The sequence below is a fragment of the Diabrotica virgifera genome, chromosome 8 (assembly GCF_917563875.1).
Source record: "Diabrotica virgifera virgifera chromosome 8, PGI_DIABVI_V3a".
NCBI classification, from domain to species: Eukaryota; Metazoa; Arthropoda; class Insecta; order Coleoptera; family Chrysomelidae; genus Diabrotica; species Diabrotica virgifera.
This window is the reverse complement of record NC_065450.1, coordinates 59084708-59103804: the sequence shown is the minus strand read 5'-3', so window position 1 is coordinate 59103804 and position 19097 is coordinate 59084708. Positions and strand designations below refer to the sequence as shown.

Below are 19097 nucleotides of genomic sequence, written 5' to 3'. Positions count from 1 at the left end.
TTATTTATGTTTGTGTTGTTTTACGGTTATAGTTGCATCAGTTTGGTACGCATTTATTTAACAATTATTGACGACTTTTGTTGTGTAGGTAATCATTGGACAATCTCTCAACAGATAAACGGTAAGATAAGGAAATTATAACACTTACGCTTTAGGGGAGTCAATGTAGAAAAGCTTGCATTGTTTCGGTTTCGGAAAAAATCAAACAAGCTTATATTTTTCTAAAACATTTTTTGTTAGTTTATATATCTTATCTTAAAGTGAAAAGTTCTACTCACAGATGCCTCTAATTGTTTATTAATTCTTTAAACAGTAAAACTGTTTTATATTAATAGTTATTTTTCTACAACTGTGTTAAAAATGCAATTTTTAGCACTCCATACGTGCGTTAAAAATGCTACTTTAAGGCACTAGTGCTTTAAAATATTTTTAAGGCACTGCAGTTCATATTGACCGTATAGACAATTTTGATGTAATGTCAAAAAAATATAAAAATGGAATGTCAGTCACGTTCAAGTAAAAGTTTTTGTAGATATTGTCCTGTAATTACGTTTGTAGAAAAAATATTGTATGATATGCGTGTTAAAAAGTACATTTTTAAGGCACTCATGTGAATTGCAGAACTCGCTATCGCTCATTCTGCAAACTTTCACATGCGTGCCTTAAACGTGTACTTTTAACACTTATGTACATCATAAATAATTTTAAAAGATATCGGCGAATTCATCATTTTACTTTGTTCCATTTTATTTAGAAAAATGTTTCTATTTGCTTTTTGATTATGCTGAATTCGAACATGTCATTAAATCAGGGCCATAAGTCCGATGTTGGGGGCCCCGGGGCAAACGTGATCTGGGGCCCCCTACCGGGAGGTCTGGGGTTAATCACCCAGCAGAAGGAGTCCGGGAAAATTGATATTTAACCACTTGAAAACGCATTTTAATGTACTCCATGACTGAAGTTTCCTGTACCTACCTACATATTGCTATTTTAGTTGACCAACACAAACAAAAAATTGAAATCACATTATTTTAAGCTAAATATTTACCATCAACATAACATCTTTTATTTTTTCATAAAAAATATACTACATATAATGTTACTTACATTCTTCGGCTATAATGTAGGTTTTTAATGGCGTTATATTGCCTATAGGCAGTATAACGCGATTACAATCGCGGGGCCCCCTTCGCCGGGGGCCCCGAGGCACTGGCCCGGTTGCCCCAATGGTAGTTACGGCCCAGTCAGACATTACAATTTGAAAATTCAAAATAATTTTTTTTTAGCACTTATACAGTATGTCTGCGTGGCTTCGAACCATATGGGAAACATTTTTATTATCAATTTTACGAAAAAAGTTATTCTTCATGAAATGCTCTGAATGGTCTTAAATCTGAGATACAAAATAAGCCAGATAATCCATCAGATATCAAAGCTTATCAATTTTATACGAGGTAAGTCAAAAAATAGAAATTTAACTCAAGGATAAATTACTTTTATATTTAACAATATACGATTTTAATTTTAATATGTAATTACATCCTTGTAAATAAAAAATTATTTTTTCCAAATATTTCTCAAATTACCGATAACCAACATCATTATATTACAATAATTATAATAACTATTTTATTATTAATTTTTTAAGTTTACGAAAAAATTCTTTATAAAATTCTTATCAGATACTTTATAAAAAGCTCTGCATTATCTCAAAACGAAGATTCAATCGTAATATATCACATTTTACAACGAGGTATGTCGAAAAATATGAATTTCTCTCTAAGAGTTAAGTACCTTTATAGTTCACAATATTTCAACTGGAATGATATAATTGCATATTTAAACATAGTTTTTAATTGCGAACAACTTTTTATAATAAAATTTTTCAATATTGTAAAATATAAAGGTGGTATAGGTACTATTGAGCGAAATTAATATTTTTTGATATACCTCGTATAAAATCAATAAAATTTAATATCTGATTATTGCAACGTAGGTTTTATACCATGCAGAGCATTTTATGAAGAATAACTTTTTTTCGTAATATAGATATGTAATAAAAAAGTTTCTCATAAGTTCCAAGCTACGTAAACACACTTTTTTGGAATGGGTCTGTATACCGATAAAGATGAGATATGTAAGTTGTTATGAACAGTGAATGATCAACACAAAAAAGTTTTTGTTAAATAAGTCGTATTTAGTAATTGTTTAACGCGGCAGTCGCGCGTAGAACAAAATCTAACAATACCAATTTAAAACAAATTTCAATTTTATAATATTTTTGTTTGCTTGTTATGTTAAAAATATCTATTACTAACGATTTTAAAACTAATTGGTTCCCACCAAAGCCATAAATTCCACAAAAAAAAAATAAAAATGAAATTAAAAAAAAATCCTAAGCATTACTACAATCTTCTTCGAGGCACTTACAAGTGAAAAGTTATGTTGCAAAATTGTTCATTAAATTATCACGGAAAATAATAAAAAGTTGGATTTTTTCTAACGGCGCGACTGCTCCCGGATTAAAAGGGGCCCCATTTCAACTTCTGCGGGGGGCCCCGACGGAGTTTGTTACGCCACTGCTGCAGTGGATAGCTCAACCGTCTTTATACTCCAAAAAAGGCAGTCCGGGTGATCTTTTGATTACATACTCACTTTCTCAGCTATCTATAGGTATGTATACCTATGTATGTGTGAATTATTCGTAAGGGGATTTTTCCACATTATCTATTTCATTTGTTTGATTTCGTACGAGTGGTCGTTAAACCAGTACCTGTGGATCTTTTGATCACTGAGTGTGTTTCAAAGATCTACATCTTTTGGTATGTATACCTGTATGAATGTATTATGTTCTCTTTAAAAAATTTTATCACCTGTTTTCAAATCATGAATATAATACAAGAAGCCTTAATTTCAATTTCCCACTTCACAGATTGTCTCTAACAGAGAGAAGTCCTTTGTATGTGTGTGTTTAATTTTACAATAGTCTACCATCTAAAATTCAACGGGAAACAAACTATGTATAAAGCTTTTAAAAGAAAGTTTTTTCAACATCTATGGTTAACATTGAGCCCTATACTGTGGAGTAGTACCTACATGGCCTATCAGCCTTGATCGGCATATGTAATTGGTACTGTTAATATACAGGGCATCCCAAAAGTAGCGGAACAGTTGAATATTTCCCGAAATATATCCCCAGTTGAATATTCCCACATAAAAGTTACCCGCCAGTTCACCCCCTGGAGGTGGGGTGGGGGTAACTTTAAAATCTTAAATGGAAACCCCCAGTTATTACTGCAGATTTGGATTCCTTACGTAAATTAAGCATCTTTTATTCGAGAGATTTTTTCGAATTATGGATAGATGGCGCTATAACCGGAAAAAATGATTGATCGTGATACCATAGATACAAATACCAAAAAATACTTGTTTAATATTTTTCAAAAACCTATCGATAAAACATGACTTTCTACCCCACCCCATTCCAATCTTAAATAGGAATTCCCATTTTTTATTGCAGATTTGGATTCCTAATGAAAAAGTAAATTCGAAACATTTTTTAGAATTGTTGATAGATGGCGGTAGAATCGGAAAAATGCGATTTATTAGTGCCATCTATCAACAATTCTAAAAAATGTCTCGAATAAATGTTCTGATGAATGTCTGAAAAAACGGAGGTTTCTATTTAAAATTTTAGAGTTACCCCCACCCCGCCACCAGGGTGTGGAGTGGGGGTTACGTTTGGTGTCATTCGATAGGTTTTGGAAAAATATTAAACACAATGTTTTTTGCTTTTTCATTTGGAAGTGTATTTCTCGAGATACTAGACTGTTTCTATAATTTACCTGTGATTAACTATTCTAAATGGGAAATAAGCCACAATTTAACTAAAAAAAAAGAATGTGTGTGTACTTTGTACGCACGTAAGAAGTTATACTTCTATTATATGATTTCAACGAAATAAATATACTTTCAACAGGTTATTTGTATTTCATTTAAAGATTAAACTAATTTTTACTTACTACTTTCCAAAAATGTTTATTAAAATAATACCAAAAATAAAAAAAAATAGAAAACACACGGATTCGAACCAGGGACCTGTCGATCTACAGTCGAACGCTCCACCACTGAGCTATACTTCCATTGTTTTTACGGATTACAAGATTTCCAGACATAGTGACAGATAGATCAAGTGAAGTATAAAAATACTTTAAATATTACTTACTATCTTTATTCCCGAGGAAGACAAATCCAAAGACACAAAAATTATAATAAATATATTTACTAAAACCACTCGTATATTCTTTCCACACCCTTTTTGGACTGAATACTGAATTCGCTCTACCGAGATTCAATTTGACACATTCGGAATAGGAAACATACAACACAAAAATTCCTACCTCACACTATTAACTGCTAAAATCAACTTAATCTTTCATTAAAAAAAGAAGAATTATCAGAAATAGTGGGAGTGTCTACTAATCTCATAAAATTTTGTGAAGTTTATTTCTAGAAAATATTTTTATTTTGTACAATAAATAATTTTCTCGTTTGTTATCAATACATTATAATGGTGTAAATAAATAATTATTGATTAGCGTAACGTTTATGTTATTTTTATGTCTGTTTACTATTAATAATATTGGCTATGAGCAGGTGCGTTGGTTGTGTAGTAATTTCCAGTCACTTCTGACAACTGAATTTCCCAAAAAAGAAATTACTAACGTCAGTGTCAAAGTGAATCTCGATAGAGCGAATTCAGTATACATACATAACAATATTTAGCAACGAACTCCATACTGTCTGTGTGCGCATGCGCGCAGAATAATAAAAATTCACTCCCAATCGCGTCTAAAGAAGTATAACTTCAAAAATTATTTTATTAACGTTTTGACGTCTACATCGGACGTCGTTGTCAAAATATTAATAAATTAAACAAAAATGTTGTTGCTTGGTAAAAAATTCTTCTAATAATTTATTTAATCTGACTTATTTATATCGGCAATTCAGACATATATTATACATTTTAAAGTAGAAGACTTTAAAATGGTATTGCCAATATTTATGAGTTGCGTTCCTGGGACGACTTTACTGAAACGTAGTTCATTCGATTACATGAAATCAACCCCAACTCAAGAATATCCGTCACAAAAAAATCAGTTTTTTAGTTAAATTGTGGCTTATTTTCCATTTAGAATAGTGAATTACAAAAATGTCAAAAGGAAATAGCTTCAGAACAATTTACCTGTGGTACCATGATAATTTTTTCCGATTATATCGCCATCTATCCACAATTTGAAAAATTCTCTCGAATAAAAGTTGTTTACTTTTAGGTAAGGAATCCAAACCTGCAATAAAAACTGGGGTTTCCACTTAAGATTTTTAAGTTACCCCACCCCACCTCCAGGGGGTGGAGTGAGGGTCGTGTTTTTGTTGCATTCAATAGATTTTTGAAAAATATGAAAACGTTGGTAGTTCATTTAGAAGTAGTAGTATATTTTGTATAATAAAACACATTTTTATATTATAATATTGTTTTATTCTTTTTCACTATTCCATTTTTACATCAAAAATAGGAATAATACCCACATAATATAAATCTGGAACTGATATTTACAAAATTGTAACATAAATTGTAGTTGACTAAACAATTATTAACACTACATAGACTTGGACTTAAATTATGGATTTAAAATGTGGACTCCCCTGAAAAAGAAAAATAAAAAGAATCAGTAAATAATTAAATATAACATCAGAAACAAACTTTTAGTACAATTAATAACTCTTCATTAGCATCAAAATTTTCAAATTTGAATAGATTGTCTTTCTTTTGTTCCTAAGCACTTGCGATGGTAATTTCTTGAAAATTAATAAAATAATATATGAATAGACTATGTCACTCTACAAGATGGTAATTGATTCCATACATCATTTTCATGGATCATGTATATGAAGTTAGACCAGCGTTTCCCAAATGGTGGGGCGCGACCCGGTACCGGGCCATGAAAGCAAAACGCCGGGTCGCCTCGCCTCGCCGTTTCACATGAATGTCTTCTTTTACACTGTGAAGTGCGTTGGCTATCCAAATAGGATGTTTTAAAAAAACTTTAATTGAATCGAAGGAAGAAGTTTCCAATATTCTTACAACAACATCCACCAATGGCTAGGGATGCAATATTTTAATTTAAAGACAGTTTTCATGATGTCAATTGGTTAGTGGAGGTAGCCTATCTTTGTGATATTTTTGACTTCTTGAACAATTTAAATATGCCATTACAATGTAGCAACGTAGTACCAGAGAAGGTGGAAGCTGCAACAAAAGCTTAATTTGTGGACACGTCTTGTCGCGCGGAAGCAGGAAATTACAAATCTAACAGAACTACAAAAAGAGTATACTGTGAATCATTGCCGGATGAGATTTCAGCTGCTTTCAAGGAACACCTGCTAGGACTGGGGCAAATCTGAAGGAATATTTTCCCCCCATCTACAGCAACAAAGCATGGATAGGGAATCCATTTACAATGGACCTAGAATCCAAAACAAGACTTCCGTCAGTAACTTAACTATCGTGTGACAGGGCACTCAAAGACACACTTGACAAAATACCATTGATAGATTTTTGGCTGTGTTGCTGCCAGGAGTACCAGGTTTTAGCAGAAAAAGTGATAATTTCTAATTCCTTTTGTTACGACCTATAAGTATTTTTTGGGTTTGTTGCCTAAGGCAGGGTTTTCAAGACTGGCTTTCCTCAAAAATAAGTATAGGTATCGTTTGAAAGTCGAACCGGACATGATGATAAAATTGTACTTTTTTCCTCCAAAAGTGAAGTTTTAACCAAAAACCTTATTTCTCATTAATAAAGTATTTGATTTTGATTTTTTTATTACATTTTTGTTTAATCTAATGACTCTTTATTAAAATATAACTGTAATAAATATTTAAATATGTTTTCTTGTACACACACACACCAGGGTATGCAAAAAAAATTAGTGGGTCGCGGAGGATAAACACAAAAATAACCGGGCTACGGAAAAATAAGTTTGGAAAACGCTGAGTTAGACTATGATGCCATCATCGGATCCTAGAATTTTTAAAACAGTAAAATTTTTTTTCCTGACTTTTGTACTTTTTTTAAATGACTATGCAAAGTTCCGCTATTTTTGCCTGTTTCAAAATCCTCAGTTAATATCTATTTTTAATTTTATCCATCCAATTTTCTGACTACTTGTTTTATTGAAAGAACTTAAAGAATGTATTCCTCTGTAGTATTTATCTATTGTACATTTCAAAGCACATATTAAAGTCTAATCTCTCAAAAATATAGATACATCAGACCACAGCAAAATTGTTTCTGTAGATTAAAAGTTTAAAAAACAAGGAAGATCAATAGAATCTTTGCACATTTTATGCAATTATTTATTATTTTGTAAGAAAAATCACACAATGTTAAGACCATCATAACACACACAAAAACAGAAAACTATTTTGATTACATATTATATTAAAAGAAAAAAGAAAGATTAAAAAGTTAGTATGTAAATGCATATCATCAAAATAAGTCACCCAAAACTTACTAGTATTTATTCTCTAGCACCTATAAGAGAAAATGTTTTAAATATAAAGTAAAATCGATATATAGGTAGTTTAAATATATACAAATATAAAACGTCAATTGTAATGATATTTTCTATGAGATTTTCCCTTCTATATCTCTATTTGTTTCCTACACAGAAGCATATGGGGCGTTCAGAGAAACAGTGGCCTAACCCGAAAAACGAAGTTTTGAGACAAATGCAATCTTTGCATTCGTATTTCCATTATGCCTATGGGATGGCGCTACAAATTATGTAGCGCTATTTAGCCATACATATAGAGGTAGGTTGTGTAGACCCTTGTTAATCCGAAGATTTACTGTTGCTGTTTTTATTGATATATTAATCAAAAAATGCTCATTTTGTGGCTTAGGCCACTGTTGCTCTGAGCGCCCCATATCACATTCGGGACCTGGTTCGTAGGATCGTGTTGATATAGTGGACTCGCCATAGGAGTTCTAAGTGTCTGAAGGGCTCATAAGTGGGCCCTGCCCCGATGTAACATACCATACCACAATTTTTCATCATATCATAGTGCATAGAGGTCAGTACCACTTGGTGATAAGTAAAAAATTGAAATGTTGAAATCTGAATGACAATTATTGAAAGTAAACTTACTTATTGGCTTTCCATCTTGCCATTTGGTTACTTTAATATGGGTTTCATTTCTTCTCATTGCTTCTGTTCTAAGTTCAGGTTTAAGTGCCTGCCTCAGAAGTTTGGCAGCAATGTTGGAATAGTTAATGTAGCTAAAAACAAAAGAGTATGTTTAAATACCAATAGAGAGTTCCAAGATGGCGCACGCGGTAAAGCACGCGGTAAAGATCACCTGTAAGAATGTGTGTGTTTGAGGCATGTACACTTACAATTAATATCTAACTCAATGTGAATTGTTGCTAACATAGTTTTGTGCTAATAATTTTGGTGAAATATCTGTGAAAATCGTAAAATTCGCCGATATTTGCGTTTATTGAGGATCCAATAATCTACAGCGTTGCCAGTTATTCGCTCCGTTGTTTCTTTATAGTGATGGAGGATTTAAAGTGCGGATTTTGTGATCAGACCTGTTATTTTAAAGAGAGTAAAACTCTATTGTTTGGATGTGCTTGTGATAATTGCGAGAAAGTATCATGTAAAGAGTGTAGCAAGATTTCCTCTCAAGAAATAAGATGTGCAATTGCTAAAACCAGAACCATTATAATATGGTGCAAAGATTGCATAAATCAGTTCTCTAGCGCTAAAATTGATGGCCCGATTAGAGACCTCGAAAATGCTGAACTAACCATTCCGCAATTATCAGATGCCATAAAAGAAATTGTAAAATGTGAACTTAGTGAGGTTATGAAGATTATGGAACAGAATCTTCAAGAAAAGCTTGTAATGACGTCTAAAATGGTGATTGAAAGCAACAAGGACTTGGTGAAACTTTTGAGTGATAATTCGAAACAAAATCAAGTGAAACTTTCGAGTGATGCTTCGAAACCGAATCAGAGGTCTACAGAAAGACGGGTTATCGTGGCAACGCCAAGCTCCCCTCCTCCATTGACAGAGGACAATGACGGATCGAAATCAGCTGGCCAGGCAGACAAAGCCAGCGTTGCCAGTTCTTCCTCTTCTAATTCCAACTTGTCAAAAGACCAGAAGACCTTGGGCCAACCTTGGATAACCTCAGGCCAAAGCAAACATAAAAAAAAAAGAAGAAATCATAAACAAAAACAAAGATTCTGCTGATAATGACCAAGAATTTACCCTGGTACAGAGAAGAAAGGCCCGGAGAAATGACCAAAACTTCGTTTTGGGTAAAGCGAATTTCCAAGGAGATGAAAATTTTGCTAGTTCTTCTCATAAAGCATATTTTTATCTTGGTCGTGTAAAAGTGGGTATTACACCCACCTTTATTGAACAACACATTAAGAAGCAATGCCCGAATATTAGGGATTTTAAGGTTGAAGCCTTACCAGTGAAAGGTGAAAATATCTCCTTCAAAATAAGTATCCATCCAGATGACAAGGAAGATTTTTCGAGGCCAGATATTTGGCCTAAAGGCATCATTTTAAGAAAGTTTTGGATTAGTAATAAACGCCAGTTTGAAAATTTTCGTCAAGGTCGAGGAGATCAGACCTTGATATAACTAAAAACGACTCCTGTAAATCAAAATCAAACATATGTATTTACTATCTCAATACTGGTGGTATGCGAACAAAAATACAGAGTTTCCATCAAGCTCTGAGTTGTTCCTGCTATGATATAGTAATGATTGCAGAGACATGGTTGAATTCAGATTATTCTGATGCTGAAGTTGGAGTTCCAGAGTATGACATTTATAGATGTGATCGTGAAGTGGGGTTAAACACTCTAAAGACGCGTGGAGGGGGTGTATTAATCGCAGCTAAAAAAAGCCTTTCTGTCCAAAAAATCATAGTTCCTCTTGTTGACTCTGACATATATCAGTTATATCTAACATTTAAAATCAAAACTCAAAATTTTGTTATTGGCTGTGTATATATACCTTCTCCATCACCTTCTCAGTCTTATTTAAGGCATTGTGAATCTGTTGAATATGTTTATAATAATTTTTCAGATAGTTTGTTTGTGTTGGCAGGTGATTACAACCTACCACAAGCTAAATGGGGAAATGATGAGCTGGGCTTGACAGTGACTGGCACTGAAAATGAGTCTGTAAGTATTGTAGCAAATTGCTTTAGTTTCCATAACTTTTTTCAAAAGAATGAGATTTTGAACAACAACGGAGTCTCATTGGACCTGGTTTTTAGTAATTTGGAATCTATTAATGTCACTCCGGCAGTAGATAAAATTTTTGAGAATAGCTTAAATCACACAGCTATCAGTTTTGAACTAGTGTGTGAAGAAAATCTTGATTTTATGAATTATGAGGAATATTTTTATGATTTCAGAAATGGTGACTACTTTTCAATAAATAATTATTTAGCAAGTATAAATTGGGAGGGACTGTTTCTTAGTGGTACAGCTGATAGTATGGTGGTCATTTTTTATGATGTAATTTACTCATTGATAGAACACTTTGTTCCACTTAAGAAATATAAGATCTCTACCTTTCCCTCTTGGTTCTCCTCAGAGCTGCGTAACCTAATTGTATGTAAAAAACAGGCCCACAAACAATATAAAATTAGTAATAGGCAAGATGATTATGACCGTTTCGTGGCTTTAAGAAATCAGTGTGAAATTTTAAGAGCAGACTGTCAGAAACAGTATTTAGATAGGATACAAAACAACATTTCCGATAATCCAAAATATTTTTGGTCTTACATTAAAAGCAAAAGAAATGGGTATAACATACCAACTACAATGGTCTATAATGACAGGGTTGGCTTGAATGTCAAGGACTCTGCCAATATGTTTGCAGAATATTTTTTATCTGTCTACTCAGATGACCAACAAGATACTTTACCTTTTTTTAGTTTTGAAAGTTCGATTTGTTTGAGTTCCATAATACTTACAGCAACTGAGGTCTATGATACTATTGCAAGTTGTAAAAACCGATTATGTGCAGGGCCGGATGGAATCCCAGCCTATTTTCTGAAAAAATGTATATGTGTACTTACAAAACCAATTTTGTTTATTTTTAACAGATCACTTGGTACTGGTAGCTTTCCCAGTCTCTGGAAGAAGAGCTTTTTAAAGCCGATTTTTAAATCAGGTGCAAGGAACGACATATCAAACTATCGAGCTGTCTGTAATCAGTCAGAGCTGCCAAAGTTGCTTGATTGTTTGGTTAGTAAGAAACTGACATGGTGTTTTAGAGGCATTTTTAATCCTGAACAATTTGGTTTTATGAAAAGGAGGTCAGCAGATGCCAGCCTAGTTTTGTATGTCAATCATATATATAACAGCTTTGAAGAGGGATTCCAGGTTGACTCGATCTATACTGACTTTTCTAAGGCATTTGATCGGGTTAACCATGGGGTCCTATTACAAAAACTAAGAGCTTTGGGTATTGTGGATCCCCTTCTTCAGTGGATTTCAGAATTTATTAGCGGCCGTACGCAGGCAGTTAAATTAGGAGGTGTTACTTCGATTGTAATAACAGTTCCATCGGGCGTGCCGCAAGGCTCTCATTGTGGCCCTGTTTTGTTTTGCTTGTTTCTGGTTGATTTAGTAGAAAAAATTAAAAATTGTAGTGTTCTTATGTTTGCTGACGATGTAAAACTGTTTAGAAAAATTCAATCCTGGGATGATGCTGTTTTACTACAGGAAGATCTTAAATCTTTTTATGATTGGTGCAATTTAAACAGAATGTCACTTAATATAAACAAATGTCATAAAATGATGTTCTCGAGGAAAAGAAATCCAATTACATTCGTTTATTATATTAATAACTTGCCATTAGCCTCTAAAAATGAAGTATCGGATTTGGGAATCTGGTTAGACACCAAACTGTCATTCTCATGCCACATCAATCAAGTAACAAACAGGGCGATGAAAGTACTGGGATTTATCCAACGCACATCTGTAGACCTGTCTTTGTTCACATTTAGAAAACTTTATTGTGGTCTCGTTAGGCCCATTCTAGAGTTTGGATCAGTTGTATGGTCCCCATCATACAACTGTTACATTGAACATATTGAAAGAGTCCAAAATAAATTTTTGAGGGTAGCAGCTTATAAGAGTGGATACAGGAGAGAGGAATATGACTATCAGTGGGTAAGAGATAGTCTAAATTTACCAACACTTGAGTCAAGGAGGACATTGTTAGACTTATGCTTCCTACACAAAGTTATTAATGCTTTCATAGATTGTCCTCAATTGATATCACTTTTTAGTCTTAAAGTTCCTAGTAGAAGCAACAGACAATCAGAAATCTTTTCAGTGCCATTTCACCACACTAATTTTGGTATAAATGAACCGACTACACGATTGGTTCGGAGTGCTAATAGCCTGCCAAGACAAATGGATATTTTTGACTCCAAAATTGGTTTGTTCAAAAAACAACTAAGTGGTATCTTACAATAAGTTTGTTGTAGTTCTGTATTGTTCTTACAATATGTTTGTTTGTATTATTCTGATGTGTTTATTATTTTAATAATTTATTATTGTTGAGGTGTAACTTGTAAAAGTCTTGTTGTGTGGAAACTTGTAAATGGATGCCGTAAATAAATAAATAAATAAATAAATATTAGGACATGGCTCAACAGTCACATTTTATATACACTATGGGCCAAAATTAACCGGCCACCTTAAAAATGGGTCATTTTTTATGTCTGATACCTCCTAAATCCGTTGTCTGATTTAAGTGATTTTTTTAATATGTTATAGCCTTATTCCTTGACAATATCGTTATATTATTATTGTTGCTTAACAGGTCAATTTTTATTGTATAGCAGGTGTACGAATCAAACTGTGTTTTTTTCTTAAAGTTTGAATCACCCTGTGGAATATTCTAGCATTTATAGAATACTAAAATTAAAACCTTATTATAGCCTCATGCTTTCTCAACATTTTGTTGTTTGATTGATTCGCTTATGTTGGATAATAAAAAAGTTAGGTGCTTCAACAACTAGACATGTTTTTTATCAATACAGGGTGTTTTTAAAAAAATTTGGCAAAGTTTAAGTGGTAATTCTGCATGAAAAATAATAACAGTTTGCTTTATAAACTTATGTCCGCAAATGCTTCGTTTCCGAGATAGGGGTTGAATTTTTTCTGACAAACTGACGATTTATTTAAAACCGGTTGAGACATGCACATGAAATTTGGTGGGTTTTAATAGGTAGTTATTGCACATTTTGTGGCATACAATTAAGCATTTAATATTCACCATTGGCGCACATACGGGTAATATGATGGCTCATATTACCCGTATGCGCGCCAATGGTGAATATTAAATTCTTAATTGTATGTAATATGCAATAACTAAAAAAGTTTGTCAGAAAAATCTCAACACCTCCTATCTCGGAAACAAAGCATTTGTGGACTGTCATAATTTGTTCATGCAGAATTACTCCTTAAACTTCGCCAAAAATTTTTAAAAGCACCCTGTATTGATAAAAAACATTTGTTAAAGCACCTAACTTTTTTATTATCCAACATAAGCGAATCAGTGAGCATCAGGTTACCAACTAATCGCCTATGCAGATGATATAGCGATAGTAACAAAAACACGAAAAATCATGAAAAAATTATTAATGGAGATAGAAGAAGAGGGAAAGAATATGGGACTAAGAATTAATGAAAAGAAAACAAAATTAATGAGACTCGGAAAAGCAGAACAAAACAGGGAGGTAAGGATAGGAAATAAAAAATTCGAGGAAGTACAGAAATTTAAATACCTGGGCGTTATGATAAATAACAAAGGGGAAAGAAAAACGGAGATCGAAAAAAGAATAACTGCGACAACCCGGGTATACCAAGCAAATAGAAAACTACTAAAGAGTAAAATATTGACCAAAAAAACAAAAATGAATATATATAAAACAATAATAAGACCAATAATCTTGATAATTTTTTCAGGTGGTGTTGTGACAATAAACTGAATTTAAATATTGATAAACGTAAAATAATGAGATATCACAGAATCTTACAACCTACACTCTTGAACTGTTCGATTGACAACAGAAACTTAGAAATTTTAACATCCATTAAAGATTTAGGCATTATTTTTGACTCATCTTTGAGTTTTACTAAGCACTTTGAGTTTGTTGTTAATAGAGCTTTGAAGATGCTTGGTTTTGTAAAACGTAGTCTTTCTGATTTTAATAATATAAATTGTCTTAAATCTGTCTATTGTGCATTAGTTAGATCAATATTAGAATATTCAAGCTGCATATGGACACCCTACTACAGATGCCACATCGATAATATAGAGAAAGTCCAAAAAAAATTTCTAAGATTCATTGCATATAAACTAAATATACCATCTGAAAACATCAATTATAGTGAAATTCTCAACTTATTAGATTTATCATCACTGGAAAATAGAAGATCATTTCTTGATTTAGTTTTCTTATATAAGATTGCTAATGGATTGGTTGATTGCTCAACACTTCTTGAGAAGATAAAATATAGAGTTCCTCAATGTAATACTCGTAGTAAAGAACTATTTTTTGTAGACTTTCATTGCACCAATTATGCACAGAACAAAGCAATTGGAAGAATGTCTAAGGGGGCCAATAATATCGATATTGACTTTTTTGACTGTTCATTGCCTAGTTTTAAGAAAAAATTGAAAAAAAAAATGCTAAATTGTATTTAATATATGTGTGTATATATGTGTGTATATGTGTATATATGTATGTATGTATATATATATATATATATATATATATATATATATATATATATATATGTAAATATTTTTGATTTTTCAGTCTTTATATAGTGATATTGTTCTATATTTTAATATGTATTTATGATTGTGATACTACCTATACCTATTGTGATATGTGGTATTTTTGTAAATGGTATTTTGGCCGTAAATAAACTATTTATTTATTTATTTAATAAAGATGTATGCAGCAGAAACCATGACTATGACAAAAAAAAAAGAAGAAGAGAAATTAAGGATAAATGAACAAAAGATAATAAGGACAATACTCGGTCCAGTGAGATTCGAAGAACAAGACTATAGAAGGAGAATGAATAAAGAAATTTTAGAAGAATTAAATGGTGAAGATATAGTAAAGAAAATAAAAGTACAAAGAACCAAATGGCTAGGTCACATATGGAGACAAGGACCAGAATCAGTATCAAAAGCTATGATATTGTGGCAACCAGGAGGAAAAAAGAGATGTGGTCAACCCAGATCGAAATGGTTAACTGAAGTAGAGGAGGACCTAAGAGGAGCAGGAATTACAAAATGGAAAGAGAGGGCAATAGACCGGAAGAAATGGAGACATATTAGTGAACAAATACAATGATAATGGGGACTGATCCACCCGTAAAATGAATCTAGAAAGCGAAAGCGGCGAAACCCCACATGGGGTGTTAAGACATATACATACATAAGCGAATCAATCAAACAAAAAAATGTTGAGAAAGCATGAGGCTATAGTTAGGTTTTAATTTCAGTATTCTACAAAATGCTAGAATATTCCACATGGTGATGCAAACTTTAAGAAAAAAACTCAGTTTGATTCGTACACCCGGTACACAATGAAAATTGACCTGTTTAGCAATAATATTATTATAACGATATTGTCAAGGAATAAGGCTATACCATATTAAAAAAATCACTTAAATCGGACAACAGGTTTAGGAGATATAGGATATAAAAAACGACCGATTTTTGAGGTGGTAGGTTAATTTTGGCCAAGAGTGTATTTTAAACTTTCTACTTAATTATTACCGTTTGATTCTTTTCTACTACTACAGAGCTGCTCCACATCCCTTACCCTGTTCAAAATATTCCTGGGTATACCAGTAAGGAATGAATATTTATATACCCTAAGTTTTGCTGACGACCAAATTGTGATCTCACAAGACGAAGATGACCTCAGTTTTATAATGAGAAAACTGGAACAGGAATATACAAAGAATGGGATGGAAATAAACCTTAAGAAAACTGAATACCTAACAAAGGAGAATACAGAAATAAAACAGATGGAAATAGACAAAGGTAAACAAATCAGAGGAACAGACAAGTACAAGTATTTAGGGTTCATAATATCAAACAAAGGTACAACTGAAGAAGATATAAAAACAAGAATGTGTGTGTACTTGGTACGCACGTAAGAAGTTATACTTCTATTATATGATTTCTTAAAAATAAATATACTTTAAACAGTTTGTTTTAATTTTTTTAAACACCAAACTAATTGTACGCATGTAAGAAGTTATACTTCTATTATATGATTTCTTAAAAATAAATATACTTTAAACAGTTTGTTTTAATTTTTTTAAACACCAAACTAATTTTGTGCTTACCGCTTTCAAAAAAATAAAAAAAAGTATAGGATTGCTCTGGACTCGAACTCAAGATCTCTCAATCTCTGGCCAAATGCTATACAAAATACGCTACGAGGACTGTGTCTGTATCGGTTCAGACATACCTAATGACACTTCACGGTAACAAACAGACAAGTATAATAAATATATAATAAAATGTTTTAATAATACTCATCTTACTCCTGAGGAAGACAAATCCAAAGACACAAAAATTATAATAAATATATTTATGGTATGTTAAACAGTAAATGGTTAAGTTCAATTAGTTACCACTATAAACAGCCCGGATTAACCGATAATAGTATAAAAGGCCCGGTTTCAGGTAAAATTTATTTTAGGCTTTATTATGGGAGTACCGTCTAGTCTCTAGTCAGTGTTAATTGCAAAAAACCAACTCTGTCTACCTCGGTGGCTTATCGCTCCGAGTGGGTCTTAACAATGGGCCAGGTCAGATAAATTTAATAATATTTACGACCGCACTAATTGAATTCAAACCATTTAGTGTTGAACAAACCATACTAAAAACACTAATATATTATTTTCACACCTTTTCTTGCACTGATATATTTATACATAACTTGAAAGATTCAGCAACTAAACGCCATACTGTCTGTGTGCACATGCGCGCAGTATTATGAAATTTTACTCTCAATCGCGCCTAAAGAAGTATAACTTCAAAAATGGACTAGGAAAAATAAGAGACTTCATATGAAAATTGAACCCGGTACTGTGGGAAAGAACATCAGCATAAAAACAAAAAGAAGAATATATTATAATACCATGACAAGAAGTATCCTCACTTATGGGTGTGAAAATTGGACAATAAATAAAAAAACCAAAAACAAAATAAGAGCAACAGAGATGGAATTCCTAAGGAGAAACTGCAGAGTAACAAGAAAAGATAGAAATATATAACATCGAGATTAAGAGAAGAATGGGAGTGACATAATGGACTACATCGAACAGAAGAGATTAACCTGGTACGGACATATCAGAAAAGCTGACCAAATTCGTTGGATAAACAGAATAACAGAGTGGAGCCTGACAGGAAGACAGAAGAGAGGCAGACCCCGAAGATCCTTCAGAGACGGAGTGGAGGAAGCAATGGAGAGAGAAGAATCTACAGGAAGGGGACTGGCAAGACTGAAAGAGCTGGAGAGAACGGTTGAGTGAAGGAATACAGTGAAAACTGTGGAAATCCTTAGTATATAATATGAATCTTTTTTTTCTATAAATGGTTGCTTTTTTTCTATAAATGGTTGACTTGATTTATAAATATTATATTTACACTTAAGTTGCCCACTGTTTCTCTTATTTATGGATTAATGTAAAAACATAATGATATTTAACTTCCTTTTTTATTTCTTGCTCATTACTTATCTTATGAAAAAAAAATAGTAAAATGGTTAGAGAATTCATCACCATAACCTCAAGTTACATTTATATCTAGGAACAGTACAAATAGAAAAAAACAATACTAGGAGATTTAAGGTAATTTAATGACTAACTTACTTTAATCCAGCAGCTCTCCAGGCACTCATTTTTGTAAAAATTAATTTTACAGATTTCGAATCCTAGAAACGAGCCGAGTTATGTAAAAGATGGACTGTAAGTGCAGTAGTGCCAAGTTTCCTATTTTAATTATCAATAGCGAAATACTGTTTGTAACCGAAATGAATATCTGTTATGTAACAACTTTTATAATAAAAGGTGACTGTTATTGTTTATAGATAGAAGTATTTAAATATAAAAATGATGAATAATTTATATGCCAATTTAAATATTTTAGAATATTAGAATATTGATATTTCTATACATCTAATGAACATCTGGCAACACTGCAGATAGACGTCAAATGTAAACCGTTTGGTAAATTTGGTAATTTAATGTTGCTTACCTTTTTCCCTGAAATGAATTTGTGAATAGAGTTGCATAAAACATGGAGTCAAAAACTGGGGTACTGTCTAGTGCTGTCTAAGGCCACTTACAGACGAACCACTTTTTAAAGTCGAAGTCTGCAGCAAAAAGTCGAGCGTTTGTAGTTGTCTGTCGCTATTTTTGAAGTCAGCATTTAACAACATTTCCTTTTCACACGGGCGTTTTATCGACTGCATTACAACTTCTGTCGTAGGTTGTCGCCCCTCCCGTCGGCGGAGTTCTCAATAATTGTAGAGCGATGCTCTTTTCCTTTTCACACGAAACCACTTTGAAGCGCCGGTAGCAGTAACAAAAAGTACAAGCGTGATTGTTGATTTTGAAAGCACTGTTGACAAAAATGAAGCCGATCGACACATACCTACACTTTCATTGCTGCACTGCAGTTCAGGTTGACCCTGAACTGCAACACAGTACTGATATATCGACACCCCCATCGAACAAGGTTGTAACTGAAGTTACAACTTTTTTTAGATTTCAACACAGGCGAATTCAGCAAAAAATTGTGCACACATCAATATAAACGACATAGTTTAATTCTCAATAGTTTGGCTAATACCTACTCCATTGAAAAAAGTTGTATTTTAACTTACGCGTGCCATTTTAGCGTGAAAAAGACAGTAACACTGGATACTCTGGACTGGATAC

At 32.7% G+C, this 19097-nt stretch overlaps 1 protein-coding gene across 2 annotated transcripts; it reads right to left on the bottom strand.

The window, feature by feature from the left end:
* Positions 1-5516: 5516 nt before the first annotated feature.
* On the bottom strand, positions 5517-18351 carry LOC114336373 (protein stunted). 2 transcript variants are annotated; one of them, XM_028286728.2, is made up of 4 exons: positions 18027-18351; positions 8211-8341; positions 7575-7594; positions 5517-5706 (listed from the first exon to the last, which is right to left on the bottom strand). In XM_028286728.2, exons 1-3 carry the CDS (start codon positions 18053-18055, stop codon positions 7581-7583), a joined length of 174 nt encoding a protein of 57 aa, XP_028142529.1. In that variant the 5' UTR covers positions 18056-18351; the 3' UTR covers positions 5517-5706; positions 7575-7580. The 2 variants fall into 2 exon arrangements, with proteins under 2 accessions (XP_028142529.1, XP_028142528.1); XM_028286727.2 differs by lacking the exon at positions 7575-7594.
* Between the last annotated feature and the right edge of the window lie 746 nt (positions 18352-19097).

Excerpts from the sequence above, each read along its gene's own strand:
- LOC114336373 (XM_028286727.2), bottom strand. The coding sequence starts at position 18,055 with ATGAGTGCCTGGAGAGCTGCTGGATTAAA. Across the intron at positions 8,342-18,026 it reads TGGAGAGCTGCTGGATTAAA|CTACATTAACTATTCCAACA; the intron begins GTAAGTTAGTCA and ends TTTTGTTTTTAG.